Source organism: Saccopteryx leptura, chromosome 2 (assembly GCF_036850995.1).
Source record: "Saccopteryx leptura isolate mSacLep1 chromosome 2, mSacLep1_pri_phased_curated, whole genome shotgun sequence".
Classification (NCBI taxonomy): Eukaryota; Metazoa; Chordata; class Mammalia; order Chiroptera; family Emballonuridae; genus Saccopteryx; species Saccopteryx leptura.
The window spans coordinates 327,717,944-327,744,880 of record NC_089504.1 but is presented as its reverse complement, the minus strand read 5'-3'; the positions used below and the strand labels follow the sequence as shown (position 1 = coordinate 327,744,880).

Genomic DNA, 26,937 nt, shown 5'->3' with positions numbered 1-26,937 from the left:
AACCCTGCTCCCTCCATTTCTCTCTCTTCTCCTGCAGCCACGGTTCAATTGGAAGTTGGCCCCAGGAGCTGAGGATGGCTCTATGGCCTCCAGCTCATGTGCTAAGAGCTCAGTTGCTGAGCAGTGGAGCAATGCCCCAGATGGGCAGAGCATCGCCCCCTAGTGGGCTTCCCGGGTGGATCCCAGTCGGGGTATAAGTGGGAGTCTTTCTGCTTCCCTCTTCTCACTGAATGAAAAATAAATATATTGGGCCCTGCACTCTAAAGGGAGGAGACATGATGCTGAAAGTTCATGAAACCAATGTGGACATGTTCTTGTATCATGATCTGGGTGGTAACTGCAGGGGATCATACCTATGTACAAATTCAGAGCCACTCACTAAAGAGCTGTGCATCTTACTTATATTACCTGTACCTCTATTAGACACCAAAACCAAACAACCACCAGTAACAAGCTCCCTCTGTTTGCTATCCTTTATTGTAGGGTCCCATATTGTCATGAGACCCCAGCCAAACCAGAAACCAGAAACCAGACAGGGCCTCCATATACAGCGGAGGCCTGTAAGGGAAGGGGAATAACTGATGATCCTGCTACACCTCCCTGGAAACAGAAACCACCACAGACAGACAGACAGACAGACAAGGACTGGGGAGGAGAACTTGCCTCACTCTGTTCTCTCCCCTTTGCCTCCACTTGAAAAGAAAGTCAAACACTGGCTACAGAGCACCCAAGCCCCCACCCCACCCATAGCAGCGTTTGTGGGACTCCCCTCTGTAAGGGGTGGCCCCCAGGCAGCTTCCCATCACTCTTCCTTCACTTTGGTTTGCTCTTAGCAACTCCGTGCCCTCTTCCTTCCTTCAGCCTCCGGCCTGTCACCCCATGTCATCTAGCACCTACTCGAACCTTCTCTCATTTCTAGGGCCTCCCAGCCCCAGGGCTTCTGGGGAAGCAGCGTCTCAGGCTTCTTCTCTCCTCCCATCAAGGGGCCCCACCAGGCCCTTTCTGCTTAGGATGTGGGACTCACACGGCTGCCCCACTCTCCTTGAGGTCAGGGGCTGAGCGCTGCCGTCTCATTCGCGGGGGAGTAGTGTATGGGGGGTAGCGAGGCCCTGGGGGCCGTTGGGCTGGGTACGGTTGGGGCTGCTGGGGATAATAGTTGTGCTTTTTCGGCTGGAAGTGCTGGGGTTCAGGCTGTGCAGAACCCCCTCCCCGGGATCGGCCGCCTCCATCCAGGGAATTCCTGCGGGGTCGGTGGGACCTTCGGGGACTTGGGGGCCTGCGGGCAGGGGTAGCTAATGGGGGAGTAACCTCCTCAGGGGGTTGGGGTGGAGCTGGGACCTCCCCGCCCCCCATCCCTGGCCAGGACTCCCTGTGCTGGGGGTTGCTCTTAAAGGGGAAGCGCAGTTTACAGTCGTGAGGGGGCACAAAGCGGGCTGGGGGTCTGCGCAGTCCCCCACCTCGGCCCCCAGAACCCTGCAGTCCTTGCAGCCGCAACTGCTCCTGCTTGAGCCAGCGAAGGCGGCCACGACGAAAGGCAGGGTCCTCCTCCATCAGCCGTGACACCCGCTCCCAGCTTGACAGGTGTGACGAACTAGGCTGGGCTGAGGGCACATGGTCACTGGGGGCTTCCTCTTCTACCATCTCTGATCCTTGGGGCGTGGCCCAGGTGGCCTCATTGGCTTCTTCATTCTCATCCTCATCCTCATGATCCTGGGAGGGAGGGGGTAAGAGAAAAGGAGAAGGAATGTAAGAAGAGCCGAGTCTCCTGAGCAGAGGGAATTTGGGAGAAGTCAGAAGGCCCTGGAGTGGATTCCCAGAGGAGCTCGGAGATCAGGGCACTAGAAGAATAGTGGTTTGGCCCTGGCCAGTTGGTTCAGTGGTAGAGCGTCGGCCTGGCGTGCGGGAGTCCCGGGTTCGATTCCCAGCCAGGGCACAGAGGAGAAGCGCCCATTTGCTTCTCCACCCCTCCTCCTCTCCTTCCTCTCTGTCTCTCTCTTCTCCTCCCGCAGCCGAGGCTCCATTGGAGCAAAAGATGGCCCGGGCGCTGGGGATGGCTCCTTGGCCTCTGCCCCAGACGCTAGAGTGGCTCTGGTAGCGACAGGGCGACGCCCCAATGGGCGGAGCACCGCCCCCTGGTGGGCGTGCCGGGTGGGTCCTGGTCGGGCGCGTGCGGGAGTCTGTCTGACTGCCTCCCCGTTTCCAGCTTCAGAAAAAATACAAAAAAAAGAAAAAAGAAAAAAAGAATAGTGGTTCAGGAGCACAGGCCCAGGGACCAGAGGATCTGAGCTCAATCCTGGTCTGCCACTTCACAGAATGGTCTGGAACTTCAGCTTGTAACCTCTCTGTGCCTTAGTCTCTTCATGTGTAAGATGAGATCAATAATATAGTAGCTACTGCATACAGTTGTTCTAAGAATTGAATAAATTAAACCATGTAAAATTTTTAGAATAGTGCCTGATACACAGTAGGCACTCAGCAAATACTGCTGAATACATGATGTGCCCTAGGGATACAGCAGTCAACAAAAAGGGAAGAAAAATACTTGCTATCATTTTAGTGGGTGAGACAGTTGAAAAATGAATAAGAAAACTATAATACATTACATATATTATACTATAATAAAAAGTTAACTCCAAGTATATATAAACTAGTATATATCATATTATATAAGCATATAAATTATATAATATACTTTATATTAATTATACCTATAAGAAGGAGAACAGAACAAGGAAGTAGGATGGGAGGCTGAGGAGCGGGGTTCACTGAGAAGTTATTCTCATAGGAAACACCTGAAGGAAGCGAGGGGCAAGCTGTAAGACTTCCAGGGAGAAAGGCATCTAGGCAGAGGGGACAGCAGGTGCAAAGGCCTTGAGGCAGGAGTGTGCCCAACAAGTTCAAGGAACAGCAAGGAAGCCAGAGTGGCAGGAGCGGAGAGCAAGAGGAGGGAGCTGCGTTTGGAGGAGCCAGCCTTCAGTGACCACGAGCTGTTGTGATCCGCTGCCTGTTGCCCTCCATTAGGAGGAAGGCAAGCTGGAATAGAGCAGAAACCCTGCCTGTGGTCAGCCCCAGTGGCTAGCACGATGCCAGCTACACAGTAAGCACTCAGGTATTAATTTGTTGGATGAATACATGCAAAACAGGATCAGTGATAACACTGCAATTCACGGGGCTAATTGTGAGGATTAAATGAGGTGAGGTGACACAGGAAAAGTGCTCAGCACAGTGGCTACCACAGAATAAATGGTCACCCATGGAGAGGGGAGGTTATGAGACTGTATACATATGTTCATCAAGCAGTAATTTAAGAATTGTGTACTTTATATCAGTGATTGTCAATCTTTACTGTACCTCAGAAACACCTGGGTACTTATCATAAATGCAGATTCACCCCAAAGATACTGATTCAGTGGGTCTGAGGTAGAACCCAGGAATCTGCATTTTCAGTTAGTGCCCTGGTTACTGAGGCACATAATTCACAAACTATACTAAGAAAAGTTGCTACACGTCAATAATATTTCTGAAAGCAAGAAGGGGAAGGAGGTTGGAGGGAGGTTCAGACTCCAGAAGGGAAAAAGTGAGGAGGGAAAAAGGGAGAGAGCCGGGCCAAGGCGCTCGTACCTGGGTCAGGGGGATGACCCTCTCCATGCGGAGCATGCGGTCCCTCAGGGCCTGCAGCTCTCGGTCCTTGCTGCTGTTCTGCAGCTTCACCTCCTGCAGAATCCCGGTCAGCTTGTCGATGTGAGCCCGCAGGTCCTCCACCTCTGCCCCGCGGGCTCCCTCCTCACCACCGCCACCCCCACCTCCGCTGCCTTCCTCCTCGCCCACTGTGTCCCAGACATCCCGGGCCACAGCCCTCCAGGCGTCCCCAGGCCCCTCTGGCTTGCCATAGGTACGACACAGCTCCCGCATCTTGAGGGCGGCCAGGGCCTCAATTTCAGCCCGCCCGTGGCGGAAGTCAGCCAGGGCCACCTCATAGCAGATCTCTTTCACTGCCTGCATCTTCAGATCAGCCATGGTGGCCCAGCGGGGGTCTTTTCCCTGCAGCCGTCGACGCTGGGGGATCTGATACACCCTGCGTGGGGCCCTGCGCTTGCCACTACTGGGCAGGCCACAGCGCTTGACGATGGTCTGGACTGTGGTGGGTGGCAGCTGCTCCCGCAAAGAGGAGATGAGCCTCCAGCTCTCTTCACAGGAGCGCTTGTCAGAGTCATCCCCACTGTCAGAGTCTGCATACTGGGGCCAGAGAGAGATCAAACTGCGAGAAGGCTAAGGATATCCCAAAACCCTTGAGTCCCAACAACAGAACCACACAACCCTTGGGTGGACTGCTTAACCTCTACTACGGAAATGACACCACTATCTTCCTCACAGGTCCATTTTGAGAGTTGATGTACACCAAGTGTGGGGAACACTGGCACAAAGTGACCAAGAAGTATAAGCTGCAGCTACATCAAGTCTAGATTTCTTGCATATCTGTTACTGCTCAGGATGAGGTTAAAGATTTAAAAGTAAGTCCATATGAAGAACTACCATAAACAAAAATATAAGTAGTATTTGGTTATAGTAAAAATCATAAAGGTACCACAGGATTGACTGGAGTCTGGGAAGCCCTGGTCAACTGGAAGGAGTCCCCACCACACACAGTGTCCTCCCTGGGTCACCGTTCTCTCACAGCCATCTCCGCCTAGAGGCCATTGCCACGCCCACCCCCACCCCTCATCCCCATGCCCGCTCCCACCCTGGCTTGCAGTGTGAACCAAAAGCAGAACAACGGCCCTGGCCGGTTGGCTCAGTGGTAGAGCGTCGGCCTGGCGTGCAGAAGTCCCGGGTTCGATTCCCGGCCAGGGCACACAGGAGAAGCGCCCATCTGCTTCTCCACCCCTCCCCCTCTCCTTCCTCTCTGTCTCTCTCTTCCCCTCCCGCAGCCAAGGCTCCACTGGAGCAAAGATGGCCCGGGCGCTGGGGATGGCTCCTTGGCCTCTGCCCCAGGTGCTGGAGTGGCTCTGGTAGCAACAGAGTGACGCCCTGGAGGGGCAAAGCATCGCCCCCTGGTGGGCAGAGCATCGCCCCTGGTGGGCGTGCCGGGTGGACCCCGGTCGGGCGCATGTGGAAGTCTGTCTGACTGTCTCTCCCTGTTTCCAGCTTCAGAAAAATAAAAAAAAAAAAAAAAAGGCAGAACAAGGCTGTTGCACTGCCAGCCTGGTTGCTCATGTCCCAGCCAGTGCATCTCCTTTCCCACTACACCCCCAGGGGACTCCTCACCAGTCGCTGCTGCTCCAGCAGAAGATCAGCCTCTTCCTTTTCTTTCCGATATTGATTCTCTAGATCCTGCAGCCTGGGATTAGGTAGGGAGGGAGAAGAACTGTGTAGTATTCTGAAGCCAACTCAAGAGGGGTGTCCAAACATAGGACGCTGGGGCCTGGGGGCCTGGGAGGGACAGCCTAGAGGGCCCCAGCGCACGGAGCACCCTCTCTCGCACCTCTTCTCCATCTCCAGCTTGATGTCGATGCCTTGCTGCTCCAGCAGTTCCTTCTGAGCAAAGTTCCAGTCCACGGGCTCCGAAGGTGGTCCTGGGGGTGGGGGGACCCCTCGCTCCCGTTCTAGCCGTGCCTGCTCCGGGTGATTGAAGCGGAAAACGTGGTTCTTGCCCATCACAATCCTATTCCCTGGAGATGGGAGGAGGGGAAAGTGGACTCGCTCCCCCATAGCCACAAACTCATCCCCATGCCCAAGGTGTACAGGGTCTTGCTCACAAGTCTCAGGGGCCCTGACACCAATTCTCTCATCATACCAAGTCTGAGGATGGTCAAGCCAAGGCTCTTTCAGCTTACACCAGGAACCACACTATTCCTAACAGCCAAAGGGAACTGGGGGAGTTTAGTATCCTCTCTCTGTTTCCCCAAAAGAGAAGAAAGCTTTACTCCTTGATCCTCACTTCCCGGTTTCTTCTTATCCCCACACTGTTTCATATTTGTTTCTGGGTGCTGCCCTTAGATTCACCAAGGAAGCTCTGACCTAGGGTTTCCTATGCACAGCCATGTCCAGAACCCTCACTTTGTAACACGTCCTCTACCTGACTTCAGCACCAGTGGCTCAGTCACAAGCTTCCCATTGACATAGGTCTCAGCTCCTTCACAAGGTTCCAGGGTGACCACCACTGAGAGAGAGAAAGGAAAAGAATAGATTAGACCCTGGGGGTAAGGGGGTTATGGTCATACTCCCATCTTGCATTACCTCCCAAAAAACACATGCCCCTCCAGTCCCACCCCCTAGTACCTGTTAGGGGTGTCATGGCCCCTCTGGTGGCAGGCAGCAAGGAAAAGGAAGAGCAGAAGGAGGGTTAGAGCCCTAGCTAAAATTCCCAGGAGCCTCTGCAGGGGCTCTGTACGCACCCACCACAATCCTCCCCAAAGCAGCTTAACAAACCAGTAATTCTCAGGGGGCTTCATCTCTTAAAGCCAACTGGTCATCAGGCCTTGTCATTTCTGCCTTCCAGATGTACATTCCTTGCTTCCCAACTAACATTATCCCTACCTAGGCCTGGATTCCTCCAGCAGGCTCCTGGCCCACTTCTGTCTCATGCATCTTGCAAAACACATCTTCTCACCGAACTAATCTTCTCAAGCCACAGTCAACAAACAGATCATCTTCATAGGACAAAATAAAGTCAACCCAACCCAAACATTTATCAAGGTGCTCCTCCGAACACATCACCAAACCTACTGCTTGCTGGGACACAAAGATGCATGAGGCAGCTTCCTATCCTTGCGGAGCAGTGCCCTGTTATCACAGAAGGGAGCTCTGTTCTCCCAAAAATCCAGGCTTTGTGACTCCTTAGCTGAGGGACACCAAGCAAGTCACCCAACTTCTGAGCTTTCATTACCCCATTTTATAGCTCACAGAAGTTAGCTCAGTCTGACCAGGCAGTGGCACAGTGAATGGAGTGTCAGACTGGGATGTAGAGGACCCAGGTTCAAAACCCCAAGGTTGCTGGCTTGAGCGTGGGCTCTCCAGCTTGAGCACAGGGTCACTAGCTTGAAGCTCAAGGTCGCTGGCTTGAGCTCAAAGTTGCTGACTTGAGCCCAAGGGGTCACTCGCTCTGCTGGAGCCCCCCAGTCAAGGCACATATGAGAAAGCAATCAATGAACAACTAAGGTGCTTTAACAAAGAACTGATGCTTCTCATCTCTCTCCCTTCCTGTCTGTCTGTCCCTATCTGTCCCTCTCTCTGTCTCTCTCTCTGTCACACACCACAAAAAAAGAAGTTAGCTCAGAGTGGTTGAAAGCTTACATAAAGTGGAGGCGGAAGTGAGTTATTTATGCTAGATGTAATAGAGAAACCAGAGTGAATTTTAAGTTAAGGCAAAGATGGGGCCACTGACACTATAGAACTCAGCTTAGACACACAGGACTAGAAATGATTATGGGAAAGCTACAATTTCTGAGCCAATGCTTGAAGGAAGCCTCAAATTTCAAGGGGCAAAAATGATAGAGAAGAAAAAGAAGATAGAGTGTGCACTAAGGCATTGGTCACAATGCCCTAGAACAGCAATGAAAGAAGGCAGCAGAGGACAGGACAGAATGCCTGTAATGGGTACCAGTCTATGCCCACCCTTATCATCTGTCACGCCCCAAATTTCATTCATCCATTCCACAAATAGACTCCATCCCTATCATCTGCCAGGCACTATAATTAGGTCTTGGAAATACAGTAGAAGTGAAAACCAAAATTCCTGCTCTTACAGAGAGCTCCCTTCCAGGTGGTAAGACAGACAGTAAACGAGTAAATCAGAAGGTAATCTAAAGTCAGGAAGAAATAGGTGTTATGGAGGGACTGGGGCCAGGCAATGAGAGGATTTTGCTCCAGCTGGCCAGGGCAGCCTTCTCCATGTCCATGAACCCACAGGATTCCATACTAATGCAGCTCAAAGCAGAGCTCAGAGCACATCCCTGGAGCCTGCCATGCTATATTCAAACCCACTTCTGCCATCTTCCAGCTATATTGGTCTTGCTATATTGGCAAATTCCCTAACCTAAGAGGTTCAGTTCCCTCTCCTGAGTTGCATGAGGAAAAAGCAAAGGCACAAAGTAGATGGTCAGTGATAGCTATTCTAGGTTCGCACCCATCTCCTCTCTGTCTGTTTTTGGTCAAATCTTAGATCTGCTGTAAGAACAGAGGCCCAAAAGGATGGAACTTTTAGATCCCCCAATCTTTGGGGCACAAATTCATCAGCTGCTTTTACCGATGTAACAGTTTTCATGCCTGCCTGTCATTTCTCAAAACACACTCAAAGCTACTAAGGGTGGGCTCACTTCGTAGCCTTTGGATGATTTTGGTGCCATCTCAGCACAGGACTTGAGGAAACTGCAGAACAAGAACTCAGCAGTAACTCACTGGGCTAAACTGATTCAACAGCTTTTAGCCCATCGTGCCAGAGCATTTGCTACCACTGGGGACCTAAGCCAGACCAGAATGACTGCACTAGTCCGCTGACCCAAATGAAGCCCAACAGGCATTGTCTTAAACCTGAGCTATAAACCACACAACAGGCCCTGGCCAGTTGGCTCAGTGGTAGAGCATCGGTCTGGCGTGCAGGAGTCCCGGGTTCAATTCCCAGCTAGGGCACACAGGAGAAGCGCCCATCTGCTTCTCCACCCCTCCCCCTCTCCTTCCTCTCTGTCTCTCTCTTTCCCTCCTGCAGCCAAGGCTCCATTGGAGCAAAGTTGGCCCGGGCGCTGAGGATGGCTCTATGGCCTCTGTCTCAGGCGCTAGAATGGCTCTGGTTGCAACAGAGCAATGCCCCAGATGGGCAGAGCATCGCCCCCTGGTGGGCATGTCGGGTGGATCCCGGTTGGGCGCATGTGGGAGTCTGTCTGACTGCCTCCCCGTTTCCAACTTCAGAAAAATACAAAAATAAATAAAAAATAAAAATAAACCACACAACAGTGTCATTTCTTAATTTTAAAAATGTGCTGATGTTGCCTGACCAGGCGATGGCGCAGCAGATAGAGCATCAAACTGAGATGCAGAGGACCCAGGATTGAAACCCTGTGAGGTCACTGGCTTGAGCACAGCCTCATCCGGCTTGAGCATGGGCTCACCAGCTTGAGTGCGGGGTTGCTGACTTGAGTGTGGGACCACAGACATGACCCCGTGGTTGCTGGCTTGAGCCCAAAGGTCGCAGGCTTGAAGCCCACAGTCACTGGCTTGAGTCCAAGGTCACTGGCTTGAGCAAGGGGTCACTCGCTCTGCTGTAGTCCCCCTGGTCAAGGCACATATGAGAAAGCAATCAATGAACAACTAGGGAGCCGCAACAAAGAACTGATGCTTCTCATCTCTCTCCCTTCCTGTCTGTCTGTCCCTGTCTGTCTCTCTCTCTGACTCTATCTCTGTCTCTGTCAAAAAAATAAAAATAAAAATAAAAATGTGCTGATCTTACATGCCTCATTTCCCTTTGCCCTCAAAATCATCAGACTAGGCACTCCTGTCAGATTTGGGAGACATGATGCATGGGGTCAAAGTGATCAAGAGTTCATGTGCGACACCAGTCACACTGCCTAGTTCATGTTCTAGAGCTCAACTATAACTGAACACAAATCACAAATCATTCCGCTTTTTTTTCCTTAAAACCTGAATAGGGTGATACTGATCTTTTTCTCTTTTTTTTTAATTTAGAAATTAAATTTAATGGGGCAATAGCCATTTTTTTAAAAATGACCTAGAATGAAATGGTGACCTCAAAACACACCCTGAACCATATGAGTATTGTTTTGTTGATGTCATACAGGACACTACCTTCACCCTTAGAGCTAGTGATTCCTAAAAGCTTTTGCAGCTATGGCCATATAAGGGCTAAAAATCTCTGAAAGTTTTGGAATTAGAGGGATACATGGTCCAATTAACTCCTTAAAACCATAGCAGTCATACCTGGATAGATAAGCAGGTTTTCCAGAGATAAATTCAGATAGCCCACTGAACATATACAGTTTTTCAAAAAAAATTACCAGGGTGATATTTTAGGAATAAAAAAAATAAAGGAAGAAGGTGGACCTGCTCTTCACCAACATTTCACCTTCTGGCACGCAGGGGTTCTGTCTCCGCCTTGGGGACCCCCGCCACCCGCTGCCCTTGCAGCAGTCTGCACTCTCAGGGTGGTGCCCACGGCCTGGCCCTTGAGATTCCCCCACTGCTTACCATGAGCCCTGTGAGGGCGAGGACATGTCTCCTCTTACACGGCTGTACATGCAGTGCCCAGTTCAGAGTGTGGGGTAAAACATGGGACCTGTCTCTCCCTGTCTGGCCACTCCACTCTCACCCCTTCAGCCATTACCTTCTCCGTCCGGCTGAGGGAGGCTCCGGAACAGACAGTGTTGCTCCTGAATGAACTTCCCAGTCAGCTTGATGTCCACATCTACCTGGCCAACCCTAGGGAAGGAATGGCCAACATTTTTAAGCATGTGCCAGACATTTACCAAGCCCCTCCTGAATACAAGTTCACCCAACTTTATAAGCTAAGTGTATTTCTATTTCAATAGATGAGGAAGCTGCGACTCAGAAAGGTAAAGGAACTTGCCCAAGGTCATGCAGCCCAGCAGTGCTGAGGCTGGAATCTAAACCCACATCTGCCTGATTCCAAAGCCCCTGGCCAAAGCAGTGGTGCTAAGAATGCGATGGCCTAAGTTTTCAACTCACTCCTGTGCTCCACTAAATCAGAAGCTATCCCACAAACACTGGGTCAGTGTGGTCCCAGGGGGCATCTCACCCAAACCAAAGGGGTGGGTGAGCAAGACAGCCACTTAGCAGCGAGTCTCAGAAACTCTCAGGAAGCCTAGAAAGTGAACGGGGCTCTGGAGTCAGCTGCACTGACATCTGGGGTGTGTCCAGTGAGGTCACCAGGAAAGGGAGTCACTACCGTGGCCATCCCTCGTCATGCACACTCCAGAATGAGAGGGTGCTACACAGGCCCCTGATTAAACACTACCTGGTGATGCCATCTTTGATGTGGTAGAGCAGACATTCTGACATCAGGGGATCTTCATTCAGGTTCACCAGGTGGGGAGTCTGTGGGAAAGAGGGGTGGTCAGGGGAGGGGTGCAGCAGAGGGAAAGAGGGAGCTGCAGCAGACATCCCCCCAGGTTCCAGCCCTAAGGGCTGCTCCTCCTCCCCTCACGTGGGACAACTTTCCCACTCTCCTTACTCTCACCTATCCCTATCACTTTCCAGACAGCCTAACCCACCCTCTCTCCACACACAAGGGGCTGACAAAATAGCCCCACCCACTTATCCCTTCCCAAGTCAGCAACCCTTCCGAAGGCCCCTAGACCCACTCATCTCTTTAACCATCTCTTTATCTGCTTTCCCTGTATTCCCTCTGTCCCCGCGTCTTATCAGTTCTTCCTCTAAAATGTATCCTGCCACTTCTGGAGAGTACAACAGGGGGTTGGGTTGGGGACTGGTACTTCCAACTTTTATTCCAGCTTCCCTTTCTTAGGAGCATGGATTACTTTTATAATTATAATTTAAAAAGAAAAAGTGTCCGTTCAATTCAAAAGCACATAAAACAGCCTGACCAGGCGGTGGCGCAGTGGATAGAGCGTCGGACTGGGATGCAGAGGACCCAGGTTCAAGACCTTGAGGTCGCCAGCTTGAGTGTGAGCTCATCTGGTTTGAGGAAAAGCCCACCAGCTTGAACCCAAGGTCACTGGCTCCGGCAAGGGGTTACTCGGTCTGCTGAAGGCCCGCAGTCAAGGCACATGTGAGAAAGCAATCGATGAACAACTAAGGTGTTGCAACGCGCAATGAAAAACTAATGATTGATACTTCTCATCTCTCTCCGTTCCTGTCTGTCTGTCCCTGTCTATCCCACTCTCTGTCTCTGTAAAAAAAAACAACAAAAAAAAAACAACCAAAAAACCCCCCACATAAAACAAATGAACTTGTTTTTCATAGCAGACTCCCCACTTTTCCCCTGCCACTGCCTGTCCCCAACCCTGTACCACCAGGGCCCAGGGTCACTGCTGCAGCTGCCTGGTGCTGTCCCTAGCCAAGCCTAAATCCACCCCTCTAACTGGCTGATCCTTATGCTGCTCCACAATGAAAACTCAGCCCATTCCCTTTCCCCAAAGCACCCCTTCCTGTCTTGTTTCTCTAGGGACACCCCGCCCTCCCCAGGCAAGTAACTGGGAAGTATACAAGCCTTGATCCCTCTACACCCCTCACGGCACTGCTGCCAAGCCTGGTGCAGTCCCCGCCCTAATATCTACCACAGGCCTGCCTGACTTCCTGCCATCTCCAGCGGCATCCCAGCTTTCCTGCTTATACCACACCATGGCCGTGTCATGGTTCTCCACTCAGACCTCGCCAGCTGGCACCCCATGTCCACCTGACTTAAGCCTGCTTTTTATGCTGGTATCCCTGGGCCTCCTCCACATCAGGGCCCCAGTTCACCTATCCCAGCCGCTATCCTGGGCCCCCCCCTCCCCTTCTGTGTTCCTACCCAGTGGATTGCTGAGCACTTATTGCAGAAGACCCCCTTCATCCCTGACCACCCCTGCGAGCTGCTCCCCATGGCCCCTCACCTGGAACAGCCTTGCTCCCAGCCCTATCCCTACCCCACCTGTCAAAATCATCCACTTCGCACAGTCTGTCTCAAATGCCACTTCCTCCACAAAGCTTCCCCTGCCTTCCAAATGAATACAAGATCCTCGGCCTTCTTTCTACAAGCGTTTACATTCTAAAGGCCCTATGAGGTGCTAGGTGGGACAGAGATGAATCAAACCCAGATGCTGCTGTCCTGTCAGTGAGAAAACCAGAGTCAACTTGGGCAGATAAGACTTGGCAATGTTACAAACGGAAAACGGATGTCTCATAGTAGAGTTTCTGATCTTTTCACACCTTCACTTAGCTCATTAATTCATTCACTCATTTGTTCTCAGGAGTCAAGTGCCACCATATCCTGGGAGGGGCTCAGACGCAGACAGAGTAAAAAACTGCAGGAACTCAGAGGGAGTTCAAGAGGACCTCATGGAAAGACAGCATGAGATCCCGTCTTTCAGGATGACGGGGATGTGAACATGCAGAACGAAGAGCGCTGCAGGCAAGAGGGGTCCCCACAACAGCATGGAGGCATGAAAACACATGGTATATGGAAAGCGGCCAGTAGTCGGGGCCCCGTATTTCTTAGGGGACCCCCTAAATGGTGAACCCAAGGCTGTGCCCATGGTGGATCTGACATGACATGACCCATGTATCAGCCCCTCTACCCAGGCACCCTAATGATCACTGCTGCCACACTTCCTCTTCTCCGGAGGGACTCTCACACCCCTCCCAACAACTGCAGTGTCAGGAATGGCAAACACTGATGGGCTCTGGGAGCAGAAAGTGATCTGTCCCTCAGGAGAAGGGACATGATTTAGGACAGTGCTTTTCAATCTTTATTCAGCCCTGGAACCCTTTGTTCAAATGAAACCTTACCTAGAAGCCTACTATTTCAAGCAGATAAGCAGGGAGCCACTCGGGTTGAGGTTGGGGGTAGGGGGCCCAGAGTTCAGTCCTGCCCTCCCTCTACCCTAATCCACCCCCATGAAGGAAGCACCAAGCCAGGTTTAAAAATCACCTATTTAAGAAGACCTGGTGGGGGGCTGTCCAAGAGAAAGGAGACTTTCCATAGGCTCTTGGCTTTCTCCAAGACAAGCTGTACCTTTCCCCCAGGACCCAATTTCCCACCCTGCCATTCCCAGTTTGGAGCCACCAAATCCATTTTTATATTTGTAAGTCTAACAGTTCTCTCTCCTGAAACATACATGGTTTATTTTTGGTTTTTTGGTGTGTTTTTTTTTTGTGTTTTTTTTTAGCGAGAGAGAGAAAGAGAGAGGGCCAGATAGGGCCAGATAGACAGGAAGAAAGATGAGAAGCATCAATTCTTTGTTGCGGAACCTTAGTTGTTTGTTGATTGCTTTCTCATATGTGCCTTGACCAAGGGGCTCCAGCTGAGCCAGTGACCCCTTGCTCAAGCCAGCGACCTTGGGCTCAAGTCAGTGACCATGGGGTCATGTCTATGATCCTACACTCAAGCCGGCAACCTTGGGGTTTCGAACCTGGGTCCTCTGTGTCCCAGGCCAACGTTCTATCTACTGTGCCACTGCCTGGTCAGGCCATACATGCCTTTTAAACAGATAAAAATATATTCATCCTCATCACCTTGAGAAAATGCAAAAGTAAAACACCATTTTACCAGATTGGCAAAGATCAAAAAGTAGAAAAGAATAGGGGAACATGACCTCTCTTGTACGTTGCTTTTAGGAGTATAAAGTGACATGGTTATCATCTTTGGAGGGCACTTTGGCAAAATACATTAAAATTTTACATACCTACCATTTGACCCCAAATCTCCACTTTTAGGAATTTTTTTCTACAGATAACAGACCTATTTATAAGACCACCTGTTGTAATACTGTTTACAGTATCAAAAAATGGGAAACAACCTAAATGACCATCAGTAAGAACCTGGCTAAATAAATTATTCTATATTAACAGGATATTCTGACACCATGGTAAAGGACAGTCAGAATTACAATGTTAACCTGAGAAGGTAAAGTATAAAATATGCAACCATGACTTTTCCAAAGAGATCATGTATGTACACACACGCACCTGCGTGCACACATATCTTTGGCTAATTATACATAACTCACACTCGTGTGTTTACAGGATACCTCTATAAGAACACATCAGAACCTGATGACAGGGCTTGTCTCTGGGAGAAAACCCTGAGGGCGCAAAGGAAAAAGACTTCCTTTTCACTGTACACATCTCTCAACACAATGTGAAGGTTCTCTCTGGTGTATGTCACCTTTACAAGATCAATTACAAACAAAACAAAACAACTCACGCCATTGGTCCCTGGGCTTCAGTAGGTGGAATCCCTGTGCAGTGGGAGCCCTCCAGGTACCCTCCACCCACCTCCCATCAGTTTCTCCACCCTTTTAAACCCTGCAACAGCCTGACCAGGCGGTGGCACAGTGGATAGAGCGTCGGACTGGGATGTGGAGTACCCAGGTTCGAGACCCTGAGCTTGAGCGTGGGCTCATCTAGTTTAAGCAAAAGCTCACCAGCTTGGACCCAAGGTCGCTGGCTCGAGCAAGGGGTTACTCGGTCTGCTGAAGGCCCACGGTCAAGGCACATATGAGAAAGCAATCAATGAACAACTAAGGTGTCGCAGCGAAAAACTAATGATTGATGCTTCTCATCTCTCTCTCCATTCCTGTCTGTCTGTCCCTGTTTATCCCTCTCTCTGTCATTGTAATAAAATAAATAAATTAATTAATTTTAAACCCTGCAACAGTCGTGGAAGCGCCTCAGGTACCCAGCAACTGAAGTGGCTATAAGCCATGTTGAGAGCTATCTGTAGGCCCTCCCCCAGATGTGAATTTCAGAAGGAGCCAAACCCCTGGACCAGGGGTATCAGAAGGTATCTACCCCTGGACCAGGTCCCTCAGCACAGCCTGCCACCCTCCATCACCCACCCGTAGCTCTCTTAACTCCCTCACTGGGCCTAAGCCACACAAAGCAAACCCTTCTTCTCAGATCGCTATTCAACGATCCCTGCTTGCTCAGTCTTCCCAACTGCCCAGATCTCATGAAACCAGGTGAGGCTACCTCCCAATAACCTACCACCTCTTCCAGGTAGCCCCTGTGACCCTGTCTGCCCCAAGCACACTGTATATGACTTAGGGTCCAATCCTATTTTACTTCTTAAAGTGAACCAGGCAGACATGGCTAGCTCTCCACTGGGACTGGATTTCCAGATTGATTCAAACTTTCCACATCACCCTTTCATCAGTATGCACAGCCCATACAGCTGTGCTGGCTGTTGACAGTTAGTGTCCATTCTGATTGGTCCATATCTATGCCCTGCTGGTTATTAAAAACACTGAATACCATTCCTGCCTCCAGCTGAGCTTGATCACTCCTACCCTGCTTCCTTCCTTCCTTCCTTCCTTCCTCTCAGCAAAGATGTACTGAGCACCCACTACACAGCAGGCACATGACAGACACTGCTATGCCTCACTGACACTTCCCTGTGTTTGCTTAACCTAACGTTCTCCATGCTCCTCTCAACCCCCAACTCCTGACCATCTTTCAGGCTCCACCTTCTCCAAGAAACCAGTTTCCATCCACCTCCAGGCTGTATTGATGCTTTACCATCTTTAAACCTCTCACTGCATTTACAATCAACATCTTAGTTTGGAGCTTTCTCCTCTATTCCCTTTACAGTCTTGCTTTTCCAAATTATCTTTTTTTTTTTTTTTTGTATTTTTCTCAAGTTGGAAACGGGGAGGCAGTCAGACAGACTCCCGCATGCGCCCGACCGGGATCCACCCGGCATGCCCACCAGGGGGCGATGCTCTGCCCATCTTGGGGCGTCGCTTTGCCGCAATCAGAGCCATTCTAGCGCCTGAGGCAGAGGCCACAGAGCCATCCTCAGCCCCCGGGCAAACTTTGCTCCAATGGAGCCTTGGCTGCGGGAGGGGAAGAGAGAGACAGAGAGGAAGGAGAGGGGGAGGGGTGGAGAAGCAGATGGGTGCTTCTCCTGTGTGCCTTGGCCGGGAATCGAACCTGGGACTCCTACACGCGAGGCCGACGCTCTACCACTGAGCCAACCGGCCAGGGCCCCAAATTATCCTTTTAAAAACACATTGTTTGGCTAACTTTTTTAGTAGATATCACATGTACAGGATACAGAATTTAAATGACACAGAAGGGTATTCAGTAAGTCTGTATCCAATCGAGTTCCACTCTCTCAGGTCCTCTCCAGAGATCAAGTCTATGCATGAACTTACATACAATACACACATATAAGGTTATGTTTGTAATAACCTAGATTCTAAGTAGCTTTTAAATCTCCCTAAGGGCAAGACCCTGTCTTCCTTCTGTGGTCCCTAGAGTCCCTGGCCACAGGCACTTAATGAGCACTTGCCTCTCTGGCTGTCAGATGGAGGGAGAAAGAAGGCAGGCATGGCCAGACAACACAGAAAGAAGGTAGCAGAAGTGAGGAGAGAAATGATGGAAAACAAGTCAAAGATCTTAGCGATCAGGGTTAGATCTTATCACCCTTCCACACCTAACCCTTGTAAGCATCCAGGGTCTCTTCATCCAACTACTTACTCACCTTCTTTGGAGAAAAGACGCCCACGGTTCCCCCATCTTCCCGGACAGCCACCCCCATCTCAGCCAGCAATGCTTCCCTGCAAGCCAAGAGACAAATCGTAGTCTTATTGTCGCTAGCCACGAACTCTCCCCTGAAGAACCTGAGCTTCCTTCCCTTCCCCCACACCTCCCAGGGCTCCAACTGCTGCCCGTGCCCCTCACACCTCTCCATCCTCAGGGCTTCTGTCTTGCGGAGTTTCTCCTCCCAGGTCTCATTCAGCTCAGCTATGATCTTCTCTGTTTCCTGGGGACATGAGACAGACAGGGATGAGGACAATCTGGGACAAGTAGCTGCCATGGGGCCCACACTGCTCCTTGGATTCCTTCTTCCTCTTCTACCCTGGCTTTGGACAACTATACTCCGATCAGCACCCCAGGCGTACAGCCCTGGCCAGCTCCAGCTTCCTACCTGCAGTCTCTCCATGGCCTCCTCAGGCCCAATTGGGGGCTCAGCGTTGGGGGAGAACGATGGCTCCAGTTCCCCGTTGTGTGTGGGGGGGGATGAGGGCGAAGCTGGGGCAGGGGGAGAAGCTGTAGCTGGCAAAGCACCTCCAGGACTCCCCTCGTCCACCTTCAGGCCTGGGAGGGAGAAAGATGGAGAAAGATATAGCTGATTAGAGACACAGAGATGGCCTCAGAGAGGACCAGTCTATAAGGACTTCAGCGAACATCTGGTCAACCTCTACCAAGCAGGAAGTCCTCCTACTGCAGCTTTAACAAATGGACACCCAGTCTTTGCTTGTTCCTCTCTAGAAATGAAGAGCTCATTACTGAACAAGGCAGTGAGTTTCTTCCATTGTTAGATAACTCATACTATCAGAAAGTTCTTAGCTATAGTGAGCTAAAATCTGCCTGTTGCATGTGCTTGGTGTTTCTAGTTCTGCTCTCTGGCATAAGACTGAGTATACTTCTTTTCCTTTCGCAAGACTACCTTTCAAATGTGGGAAGGTGAAAATCACGTCTATTTTATCCTTCTTGTCCCAAAGAAGGACAGCCTTAGTTCCCCCATGATGCCCCTCAGCACCCTGACCGTCCTCAGTGGAATGGACCCAAAGACTGAACACGGAATCCACACCTGATTCAGGCAACACAGATTCCACATCCTTTGAAATGAACACCATTTTGCACCAGTGAGGCTGAACATTAAGATTTAGAAACTATCCCACTGTTGACTATTGTTAAGCTTAGAGTCAAACAAACCTTTGATGTTTCACAAGAACTTTTATCAAGGCGTGGGAAGTACCCTCTCCATATCTGTATCCATGCCACAGAGAACATGAAGGGCTTCATGGTCAGTGGTCTCTCCCTTGCCCCATGACTGGGCAAAGGCAAATGAAGAGGGATGAGGCAAGCCAAGGGGCATCCCTAAGTGATTCCTCTCCTGGAGCCCTACCTCCCAGAGCAGAGGCTGAGAGCCCCTGAGCCATCAGCAGTTCCCGTAGCCGAGCCACCTCCTCCTGCAGCTCCCGGATCAGCCGGGCGTTAGGGTCCTCATTGATGACGGCATTGCAGCGGATCTGCTTGGTGCGGTCAGCATACCTGGGCGAGGAGGGAGGATTGGGATTGGTGAGGCCCAGACCCAGGTGACCTTAGTCTGCTGCCTATTTCCCTCTCTCCCTCCCAGGTTTTAAAATATTGGGGCACAGTTAAGGGTCCACTCTTCCTCAGGGGCAGGGTCTGGAGGTACCAGCCTCTGAGTTCCCCTGGCACGTTTCATGCGCTGCCCTACTCCACCAGAGCCCCACCTGAGGGTGCTGAGAGTCTCCTCGTAATTGATGTCTGCGGGGCTCAGGGCTGCAATCATTGCTGTGCGTGAGTTCCCACCTGTGCATGGAGAGGAAGGAAAAGCTTAAGCTGCAATGGGTCTGATGGAAAGTCATACCGGGTCGGGGGGGGGGGGGGCCTCAGTGCCCAGGCAGGGAGGGGTCTGACAGGGGCATGGCCAAGGTAGAGTGAAGTAAGAGTTGTGGAGCTACCCATGAAATCTGGTAGTTAGAGGGAGCAGGGGTGAGGTCAGGGAGACATCAGACATCTGTGAGACAATCAGAGATCAGTGGGAGGAGAATGAAGTCTGCAGTGGGTGTGGGATCAGAGGAGGATCATGGGTGGCCAGGTTAGTGAGGCGCTTGGCAGGCAGGGTATGGCCTTGATCTCAGCAACAGGACATCTTCAAAGGATGTTCCCCAGGTCAAGGGAAAGTTAATGAGACAACTAGAGGATCTCAGAGTCTTGGGGTGGCAAGGGGGTTTGTCAGATGTATAAAAAGGGTTAGGCCCTGGCCGGTTGGCTCAGCGGTACAGCATCGGCCTGGCGTGCGGGGAACCCGGGTTCGATTCCCGGCCAGGGCACATAGGAGAAGCGCCCATTTGCTTCTCCACCCCCCCCCCCCTCCTTCCTCTCTGTCTCTCTTTTCCCCTCCCGCAGTGAAGGTTCCATTGGAGCAAAGATGGCCCGGGCGCTGGGGATGGCTCCTTGGCCTCTGCCCCAGGCGCTAGAGTGGCTCTGGTCGTGGCAGAGCGACGCCCCAGAGGGGCAGAGCATCGCCCCCTGGTGGGCAGAGCGTCGCCCCTGGTGGGCGTGCCGGGTGGATCCCAGTCAGGGCGCATGCGGGAGTCTGTCTGACTGTCTCTCCCCGTTTCCAGCTTCAGAAAAATACAAAAAAAAAAAAAAAAGTAATAAAAAGGGTTAGTAGGATGGTGGCAAGGTCAGCAAAGAGAGAGAGAGGAGGAGCCCCTCACCCAAATTTTCCTTGAGCAGCCAGGTGAGCACAGAGTCCCTGTAAGGGATAAAATCCGACTTCCGCTTCTTTGATTGCTGGGGGATGAAAGGCGGAAGGGGGTCAGGGTGGACCATCCCCTGCCCCCTTTACCAGAGCCCATTCTCGTCCACCCCTAGGTCTTACCATGTCTGCAAGGGCAGAGATCACCTTTCCTAGAGTAGTCAGAGACTTATTGATGTTGGCCCCTTCCTGGAAAGGGATGAGGAACATGGGGAATGAGGTCCTACTCTCCCACTCCATTCCACTTCCCCGCAGCCAGAGTCCAAGGTTAGGGTTACAGATCACTACACACAGCCCCCAACCCTGCCCCTGCCCATCCCTCCAAAGCTTCCTCACCTTCAGGCGCATGCCTCGGGCACCTGAGGAGTCAGCCCGCTCACTCCCAGCAAGGTCCACCAAACTGATCTTACTAACCTGAGTCAGAAGAAGGAGGTAAAAGATAACTGGGGTCAGTGGGGTGGGTTAGGCAAATCAGCAGAACACCCAGCAAGGAAATTGGGTAGTTGGCAAAAGATGGAGAAGAGCAGAAGAGAAGGATGGAAGGGGACAGGAGAAAATGAAACTTATGAAGGCAACAGTAAGGGGCTGGTGACCTGGATGGGTGGCTCAGTGGATAAAGTACTGTCCCAGCATACTGAGGTGGCAGGTTCGATCCCAGTCAAGGCATATACAAGAAGCAATCGGCGAGCACACAACTAAGTGGAACAAGTTGAGGTTTTCTCTCTCTCTCTCTCTCTCTCTCTCTCTCTCTCCTTCCCCCTCCCTTCTTCTCTCTCTTCCTCTTCCCCCTTCTTTCCTCTCTTTCTCTCTCTCTCTTCCTCTCTCAATGGAAAAATTTTAAAGAAAAAAAAGTTAAAATATAGTAAGGGCCTGACCAGGTGGTGGCACAGTGGATGGAGCGTTGGACTGGGACGCAGAGGACCCAGGTTCGAGACCCCAAGGTCGCCAGCTTGAGCGCGGGCTCATCTGGTTTGAGCAAGGCTCACCAGCTTGAGGCCAAGGTCGCTGGCTCGAGCAAGGGTTCACTCAGTCTGCTGTAGCCCACTGGTCAAGGCACATATCAGAAAGCAATCAATGAACAACTAACATACAGCAACAAAGAATTAATGCTTCTATCTCTTTCCCTTCCTGTCTGTCTGTCCCTATCTGTCCCTCTCTCTGACTCTCTGTCTCTGAAAAAAAAAAAAACAATGCCTGGCCTGTGGTGGTGCAGTGGATAAACCTTCAGCCTGGAATGCCAAGGTTGCTGGTTCAAAACCCTGGGCTTGCCTGGTCAAGGCACATACAACAAGCAAGCAATGAACAACTAAAGTGAAGCAACTATGAGTTGTTACTTCCCATTCCATGCTCCCCTTTCTCTCCTGTCTCTGTAAAATCAATAAATAAAGTATTAAAAAAAAGTGTGTGTGTGTGTGTGTGTGTGTGTGTGTGTGTGTATAGTAAGGGGCTGGTTTCTCCTACACTGGTTCATTTATCAGTTTATAGATATTTATATGCCCACTGTGTGGGATCCAAGCCTTGAAAAGTCTAGTAAGAAGGACAAACAAACAAGTAGGAGTTTGTACCACACTGATTTGACAGGGGAAGGACAAGGGACTATAGAAACCCAGAGAAGGCACTAAAAACTAGCATGGGCGAGGAAGAGGATACAAAGTCATTTCATGACATTACTGTCCCTGTTACTAGGTGGGGATGTGGGTCCCACCTTCTCTGAGTCCAGGCCAGTGAGCTGGTCATGGCAGCGCTGTGTGAAGACAATGGTGAAGACAGCATGGGAACGGCTGCTGGTCTCATTCATGTTGGTGGCAGCCACAGTCCTGGGGGAAGGGAGTGGTCACTGCGTCCCACCTCTCACCTTCCTAAGCCTGGTTCCTTTTCCCTCCACTCCACCAGCCCACCTCACCTCGCCTTATTTCCACAGTCCATGAGGTCGGCAATGTCTGCATAGGAGGTCACAGCCAATTTAGACAAGTCCTGCACATAGGGGCCCAGGATGGGATGCTCTCGCACCCGCAGAGAGCCCCGACTCTTGGGGTTCAAGAGGTCTCGTACCCGTTCACAATAGATCTCCATATAGCTCACCTGAGTGGGAGAAAAAAAGAACAAGTCTGCTCTCCCTTCTGGGAGCATGCCCCCGCCGTTCCCCTTTCCTTTTCCCCCTACAGGAGTACATCTCCTAAAGCTCTAAGTGTCCCCATCAGACTGTTATCCAGGGGAGCAGTGGGCAGCAGCAGTTTGTCCCGGCTAACCCCTGAACCTGTCTTCGAGGTCCCCTTTTCTGACTTCCCAGTGAGCCGAAGCAGCCCCGCCTAGGCTCTCCTGTTGCTTCTTCTACCTTAAGCCCCTCCTTGTTTCACTGTCCCTGGCTTTAGTAAACATATTCTCAAAAATATAAAAGTTACAAGCTACAACAGTATGGTGATCACCAGAGGGAAAGGGGTGGGGGGAAGTAGAAGAGGACATGGGGGGGGGGTAAGTAGGGTTGCAAGAAGACCTGACCTGGGATGGTGAACATACAATACCATATACAGATGATGTGTTATAGAATTGTACACCTGAAACCTACATACTTTATTAACCAGTGTGACCCCTCCCCCAAATTCAATTTTAAAAAGTAACCAGCTAACCAAATACTGATTATGAAACCTACCCTACATTGCACTGAGTATGAAACAAGAGCTTTCGGCTAACATACACTGTGCATTTACTAGGCACCACAGCTGCCTACGCAGGGTCACCATGCCCCACCCCACTGCCCACCTAGACCCCTACTTACCTCCACAGAAAAGGAGAGCTGAGCACTCTGGTTCTTATTAACACGAGAGAAGAGGTCCTCGCAGAGCTGGAGAGGACACAGAAAAGCTGCTGTTCACGGCACAGCCGCAGTACCCAGCACCAGTCCAGGTCCCATCCTAAGTGGCCCTGTTAAACCCTAACTCAGCCCTGAGGGAGGGGTCAGTGCCATTTGACAGATGGGAAAGCAACCTCAGAAAGGTTCATACTTGCCCAGGGTTACAACTCAGTATTTGGTGAGCCAGGAAGCAAACATAGGCATCCTAACTACAGAGCCTATGTGCAAAGGGGAATTATGGCCAACTCTGTTATCCTCAACTGGCTTTTTCTATAGTCACTACCTTAACTATAGCGCACCAGTCTACAGGGGAAGTATACTCACAAGCAACTGAGACAAAGCAAGTAGTAAGTGGTAGAACCAGGGTTCAAACCAGGGCTCTCTGATGCCACAGCTTTGGCTCTCCTTCCTAAGACTTATTGCTTCTAGTGGGGGTCCTGGATGTCCAGGCTGCAGCCAACCCCTATCCCCCATCACATTCCCTGTCACTAAGGGCCTCGGTGAGCCAGCTCTCTTCTCCATAATCAATGCTTAGACCCCCTAGGGGCAGCTGGAGATGCTCCTGCCCGGGCTGCTCTGCCAGGTCCTGGCATGTACCTGGGGCACAATGCCCTGTTGCCCTGGCTCCTGCCGCCCCATCATGGTGTAGGATTTCCCAGCCCCGGTCTGTCCATAGGCAAAGATGCACACGTTGTAGCCTTCAAAGGCATGAAGCAGCATCTCTTCTCCAATGTCCCGATACACCTGTTGCTGAGATGCAAACTGGGGGTCCTCAGCCTAGGTGGAAAGGGGCAGAGAAAGTCAGCAGGAGCCCTAGATGATTTTGTCCTTAATGTGTAGGTCCCAGCAATCTTGCCCCCATTGCTAATGATTGCCCAAAGGTTCTGTATGTCTCCTCACTCCCGTCACAGTCTTAATCATCCCTGAGGGTCCTATCCAATCTCCTGCTGGTCCTAATTATCCCACAAGATTCTGCCTCTCTCATCCTGTCCCAGTCACAATCTAAAGGTCCTACCCACCCCAATCCCAACCAATCCCCCAGAGGTGCTATTTCCCTACAAGGCCCAGGACCTAAATCCTGTCCCTCATTGCTTAGTTCTTCCCGAGCCCAACAACCTCACCGAAGTGTGTGACCAGTAGGAGTAGTCGAAGGTGAAGCTTTTAGGGCCATCTTTGCTCTGTTTGGGGTTGATGATGGCTGAGGGGGCCGGAGAGGACAAAGTAAAGCCAAGATCAGGTACTCCCAACCTCTGCCCACAACCCACAAGCCCCCAAATTCAGGTATCCTACTATTCACCACCTCTGCCCTGGTTCATCTCTCCCCTTTAATACTCCCCACCCCCTCAGGCACCAAAGCTAATTTTGGCTTCTTAGGACCCGCCCCCACCAGACTGCCTCCTAGGATTGGGCAATGGAGGGCTCCAGGCCAACATTCCCCCTCCCAGGGACTAGGAGCACAGAAAGGCCAGCCTGTCCCAACCCCCGCCCTTACAACTAGCACCTGCTCTGTGCTGGACACAGCTCTACTCCTGGTTCTGCCCAACAGGACTAGCCTGCGTAGTGGGCTTAGCCCACCCCACCAGTACCCAGCTAGGCCCCTAGGACTCACTCACAGGTGGTGCTACCCTGCATGCTGACCACACACTTGGCATCCCGGCTTGTCTCACGGGCATTGAAGGGCCGAACCCTCACTGCCACTTTCACCGAGGCACCAGTCATGGCTCCAGATACTCCCACCTTCCTCAGCTGGAGGACAGAAATACAAGAGGTGGTTAGAGCTGCTGGGGTAACCCAGACATTGCCTCCCAGCTTCTCCAAGGAACCAGTCTCTCCACCCCTCCTTCCTCAGCTACCTAACCCTTCAAGAACCCCGTTCCTAGTTCCCTGGCCTTCCTCCCATGTGTCACTCCCCTCAGAGACTCCCAAAGATATTCCTGCCTCTCTCCCTAGCCATATCCCAGCTCGCAGTTACCTGTCGTCCTGGCCCCAGATCAGGGGGGCTGTATCAGTTCTGGCTGCCACCGGCCCTCGTAGGGGGAGCCCCATCCTACACTTGGGGCCTGGACACACCAGCTGGGGCTGTGGGGGAAACCCTGGTTGTGGGGGAAGAGTGGTTAGGAGGCACCTGTGGCTCCAGAGGTATGTAGGGGGTTGCATGATTGTAGGGTAAAGGGTGGGGGGTAATGTCAGGAAAAGTAAGAATGGCTGTCCCTCTGGAGTGGCCAAATGCAATGTGAATCCAAGGACAGGGATGGTGATATTTTTATTCCTCGTCACTCACAAGTGTACTGAACGTCAGATAGAAGAGAGGCTGGACAGAGGGCAATTCAGAGAGAGGGACACATGGGCAGAGACACTAAGGGTGGCAGCAAGGGGGAAGGGGGAACGGGGAAAAGGAGGGGCAGAAAGTCATAGACACCAAGAAAACAAGAGACACAAGAGGAAAGGCAAGATCCAGTTCATGGTATGAAGGAAATAAGGGGAGGAAAAGGAAGGAGAGTCAGAGTCCAGCAAACACAGAAATGGGAGAACAGGCAGGGAGAACTCCAGGACAAAAGCACAAACTGGGAGCCCAGAAGAGAAACAAGACAAGAGAAAAATTCCGAACATAAAACCTATCCTAAAATTCCCCACAGGGTCAGCCAGGGAAAAGTAGCAACCAGCTCCCACCCAGAGCCCACAACCTCCACACAGAGGCAAGGATTGCTAATAGGCAAAGTCCAATGGCTGGAGGTACAGCCCAAGACTTGGATTCACAGGGCCTGCCTGTAGCCCCAAACCCCTTGCCCAGCCCCCCGCACTTCCTCCTCAGGATCCAGGACAATGGGCAGGGGAGGGCGGGGTCATCCTGTATCCATCAACCCCAGGGATCTTCGGTTGAGGAAGCCAGAATACCTGTGTCTTTATGGGGAGGGGAGAGTAACACTGGGGTCTGTCTCCTTACAAAGGCAATGAAGGGAAAGAAAGCAGGCAGGTCCCACTGCCTGAGGCTAATGCTATGGCGTCCACTGCCCTGGGGAAGGTGCCAGGCTGGAGCCCAGGAATGTGGGTGATCGAGTGCCCACACCCTGGGAGGAGAGGCTGAGCAGCCCACGCCCACGGAGACAGGGTGGGGAGTGGTAGAGAGAGATCGGGGATGCTAGGGCCCCCTTCTGAGGCCCTAAAGGACCTCAAACCCCTGTCATGTTGGTTGGGTCTCACCTCACCAACCTTGAGAGTAGAGGTGCGGAGTGAGAGGAATGGTCTGTTCCAGGACAGGAAGGGAGTAGCTGAAATTAGAGGCTTTCTCAGGAAGCACAGCCCTGACCCCCAGACCCTGCCCACAAGGGAAAGAAGGGACACTGGTGGGGTCACGCAATGGTGACGTCGCTGCGGCTAATGGGGCAGAGAGAATGGGGTGGCACGGCGGGGCAACAGCAGGGTAAAGGACTAGAGAGGACAGGGACAGGGGTCGGCCGGTACAGCGTAAAAGAGCAGTGGGGCACAGGGAGGATCCACGGCTGGGGACGGGTCTACCCACCCGAAAAGGGGTGCTAGGGGGCCTAGACCTTGCCGGCCCGGGAGTTCTCATGCAGGCCCCGGTCCCGGCCTTGCTGGGAGGCCGTGCGGACCATGTCCTCCTGTCCAGCCTACGGACGGCTGCCCCGGGCCTGGCACCTCTCTGTGCCTCCGCGGGACAAATAGCACATGATCCCAGCTCTCGCAGCCAGCAGCCCCCGCCGGGTCCTGCAAACGAGGACCCCGGCTCCCAGCCCCCTAGCCCGACACATTCCTCTGCGGGCGTCCCCTCCCTTACCCCCCTCCCCCAGCTCTCACTTGCTTGCGGCAGGGCTCCGGAGTGGCTCCGCACAGTGCAAAGAGACAAACTTTCTGAGAAGCGTAAAACGAGAGCGGGGGAGATCCGGGCCGGTTCGGGGCTGCCCCCGCCCCTCGCCGGGTCCCCGGGCGGCGGGCGGCAGCAGTAGCGGCGCCAGCGGCCGGCGCCCGCCCGGGCAGCGCGAGCTGGGGCGGGAGCGAGGGGCGGAGAACCGACGGGCGCGCGCACGCGGGCGGGGGCGCGCATCGTCTCGGGAAGGGCCCGGGAGCGACTTGCACT

At 52.1% G+C, this 26,937-nt stretch overlaps 1 protein-coding gene and 1 non-coding gene across 4 annotated transcripts; both read right to left on the bottom strand.

Moving 5' to 3' along the window:
• Window positions 1-459: 459 nt before the first annotated feature.
• On the bottom strand, window positions 460-26,856 carry KIF1C (kinesin family member 1C). Of its 3 annotated transcripts, XM_066363352.1 has the most exons (24): window positions 26,658-26,856; window positions 26,052-26,085; window positions 24,814-24,934; window positions 24,455-24,587; window positions 23,963-24,039; window positions 23,439-23,618; window positions 22,767-22,832; window positions 21,894-22,072; window positions 21,696-21,807; window positions 20,327-20,404; window positions 20,114-20,179; window positions 19,950-20,025; window positions 18,957-19,035; window positions 18,605-18,750; window positions 17,621-17,790; window positions 17,376-17,455; window positions 17,174-17,249; window positions 10,985-11,064; window positions 10,334-10,428; window positions 6,077-6,160; window positions 5,483-5,669; window positions 5,266-5,338; window positions 3,622-4,236; window positions 460-1,710 (listed from the first exon to the last, which is right to left on the bottom strand). In XM_066363352.1, the coding sequence occupies exons 4-24, from the start codon at window positions 24,558-24,560 to the stop codon at window positions 1,021-1,023; spliced, it is 3,315 nt and encodes a 1,104-aa protein (XP_066219449.1). In that variant the 5' UTR covers window positions 24,561-24,587; window positions 24,814-24,934; window positions 26,052-26,085; window positions 26,658-26,856; the 3' UTR covers window positions 460-1,020. The 3 variants fall into 3 exon arrangements, with proteins under 3 accessions (XP_066219449.1, XP_066219448.1, XP_066219450.1); XM_066363351.1 differs by lacking the exon at window positions 26,052-26,085; XM_066363353.1 differs by lacking the exons at window positions 24,814-24,934; window positions 26,052-26,085.
• TRNAA-CGC (transfer RNA alanine (anticodon CGC)) lies at window positions 16,600-16,675 on the bottom strand. Its single transcript has one exon. It is a non-coding gene; the product is annotated as a tRNA-Ala (tRNA).
• Window positions 26,857-26,937: the final 81 nt, after the last annotated feature.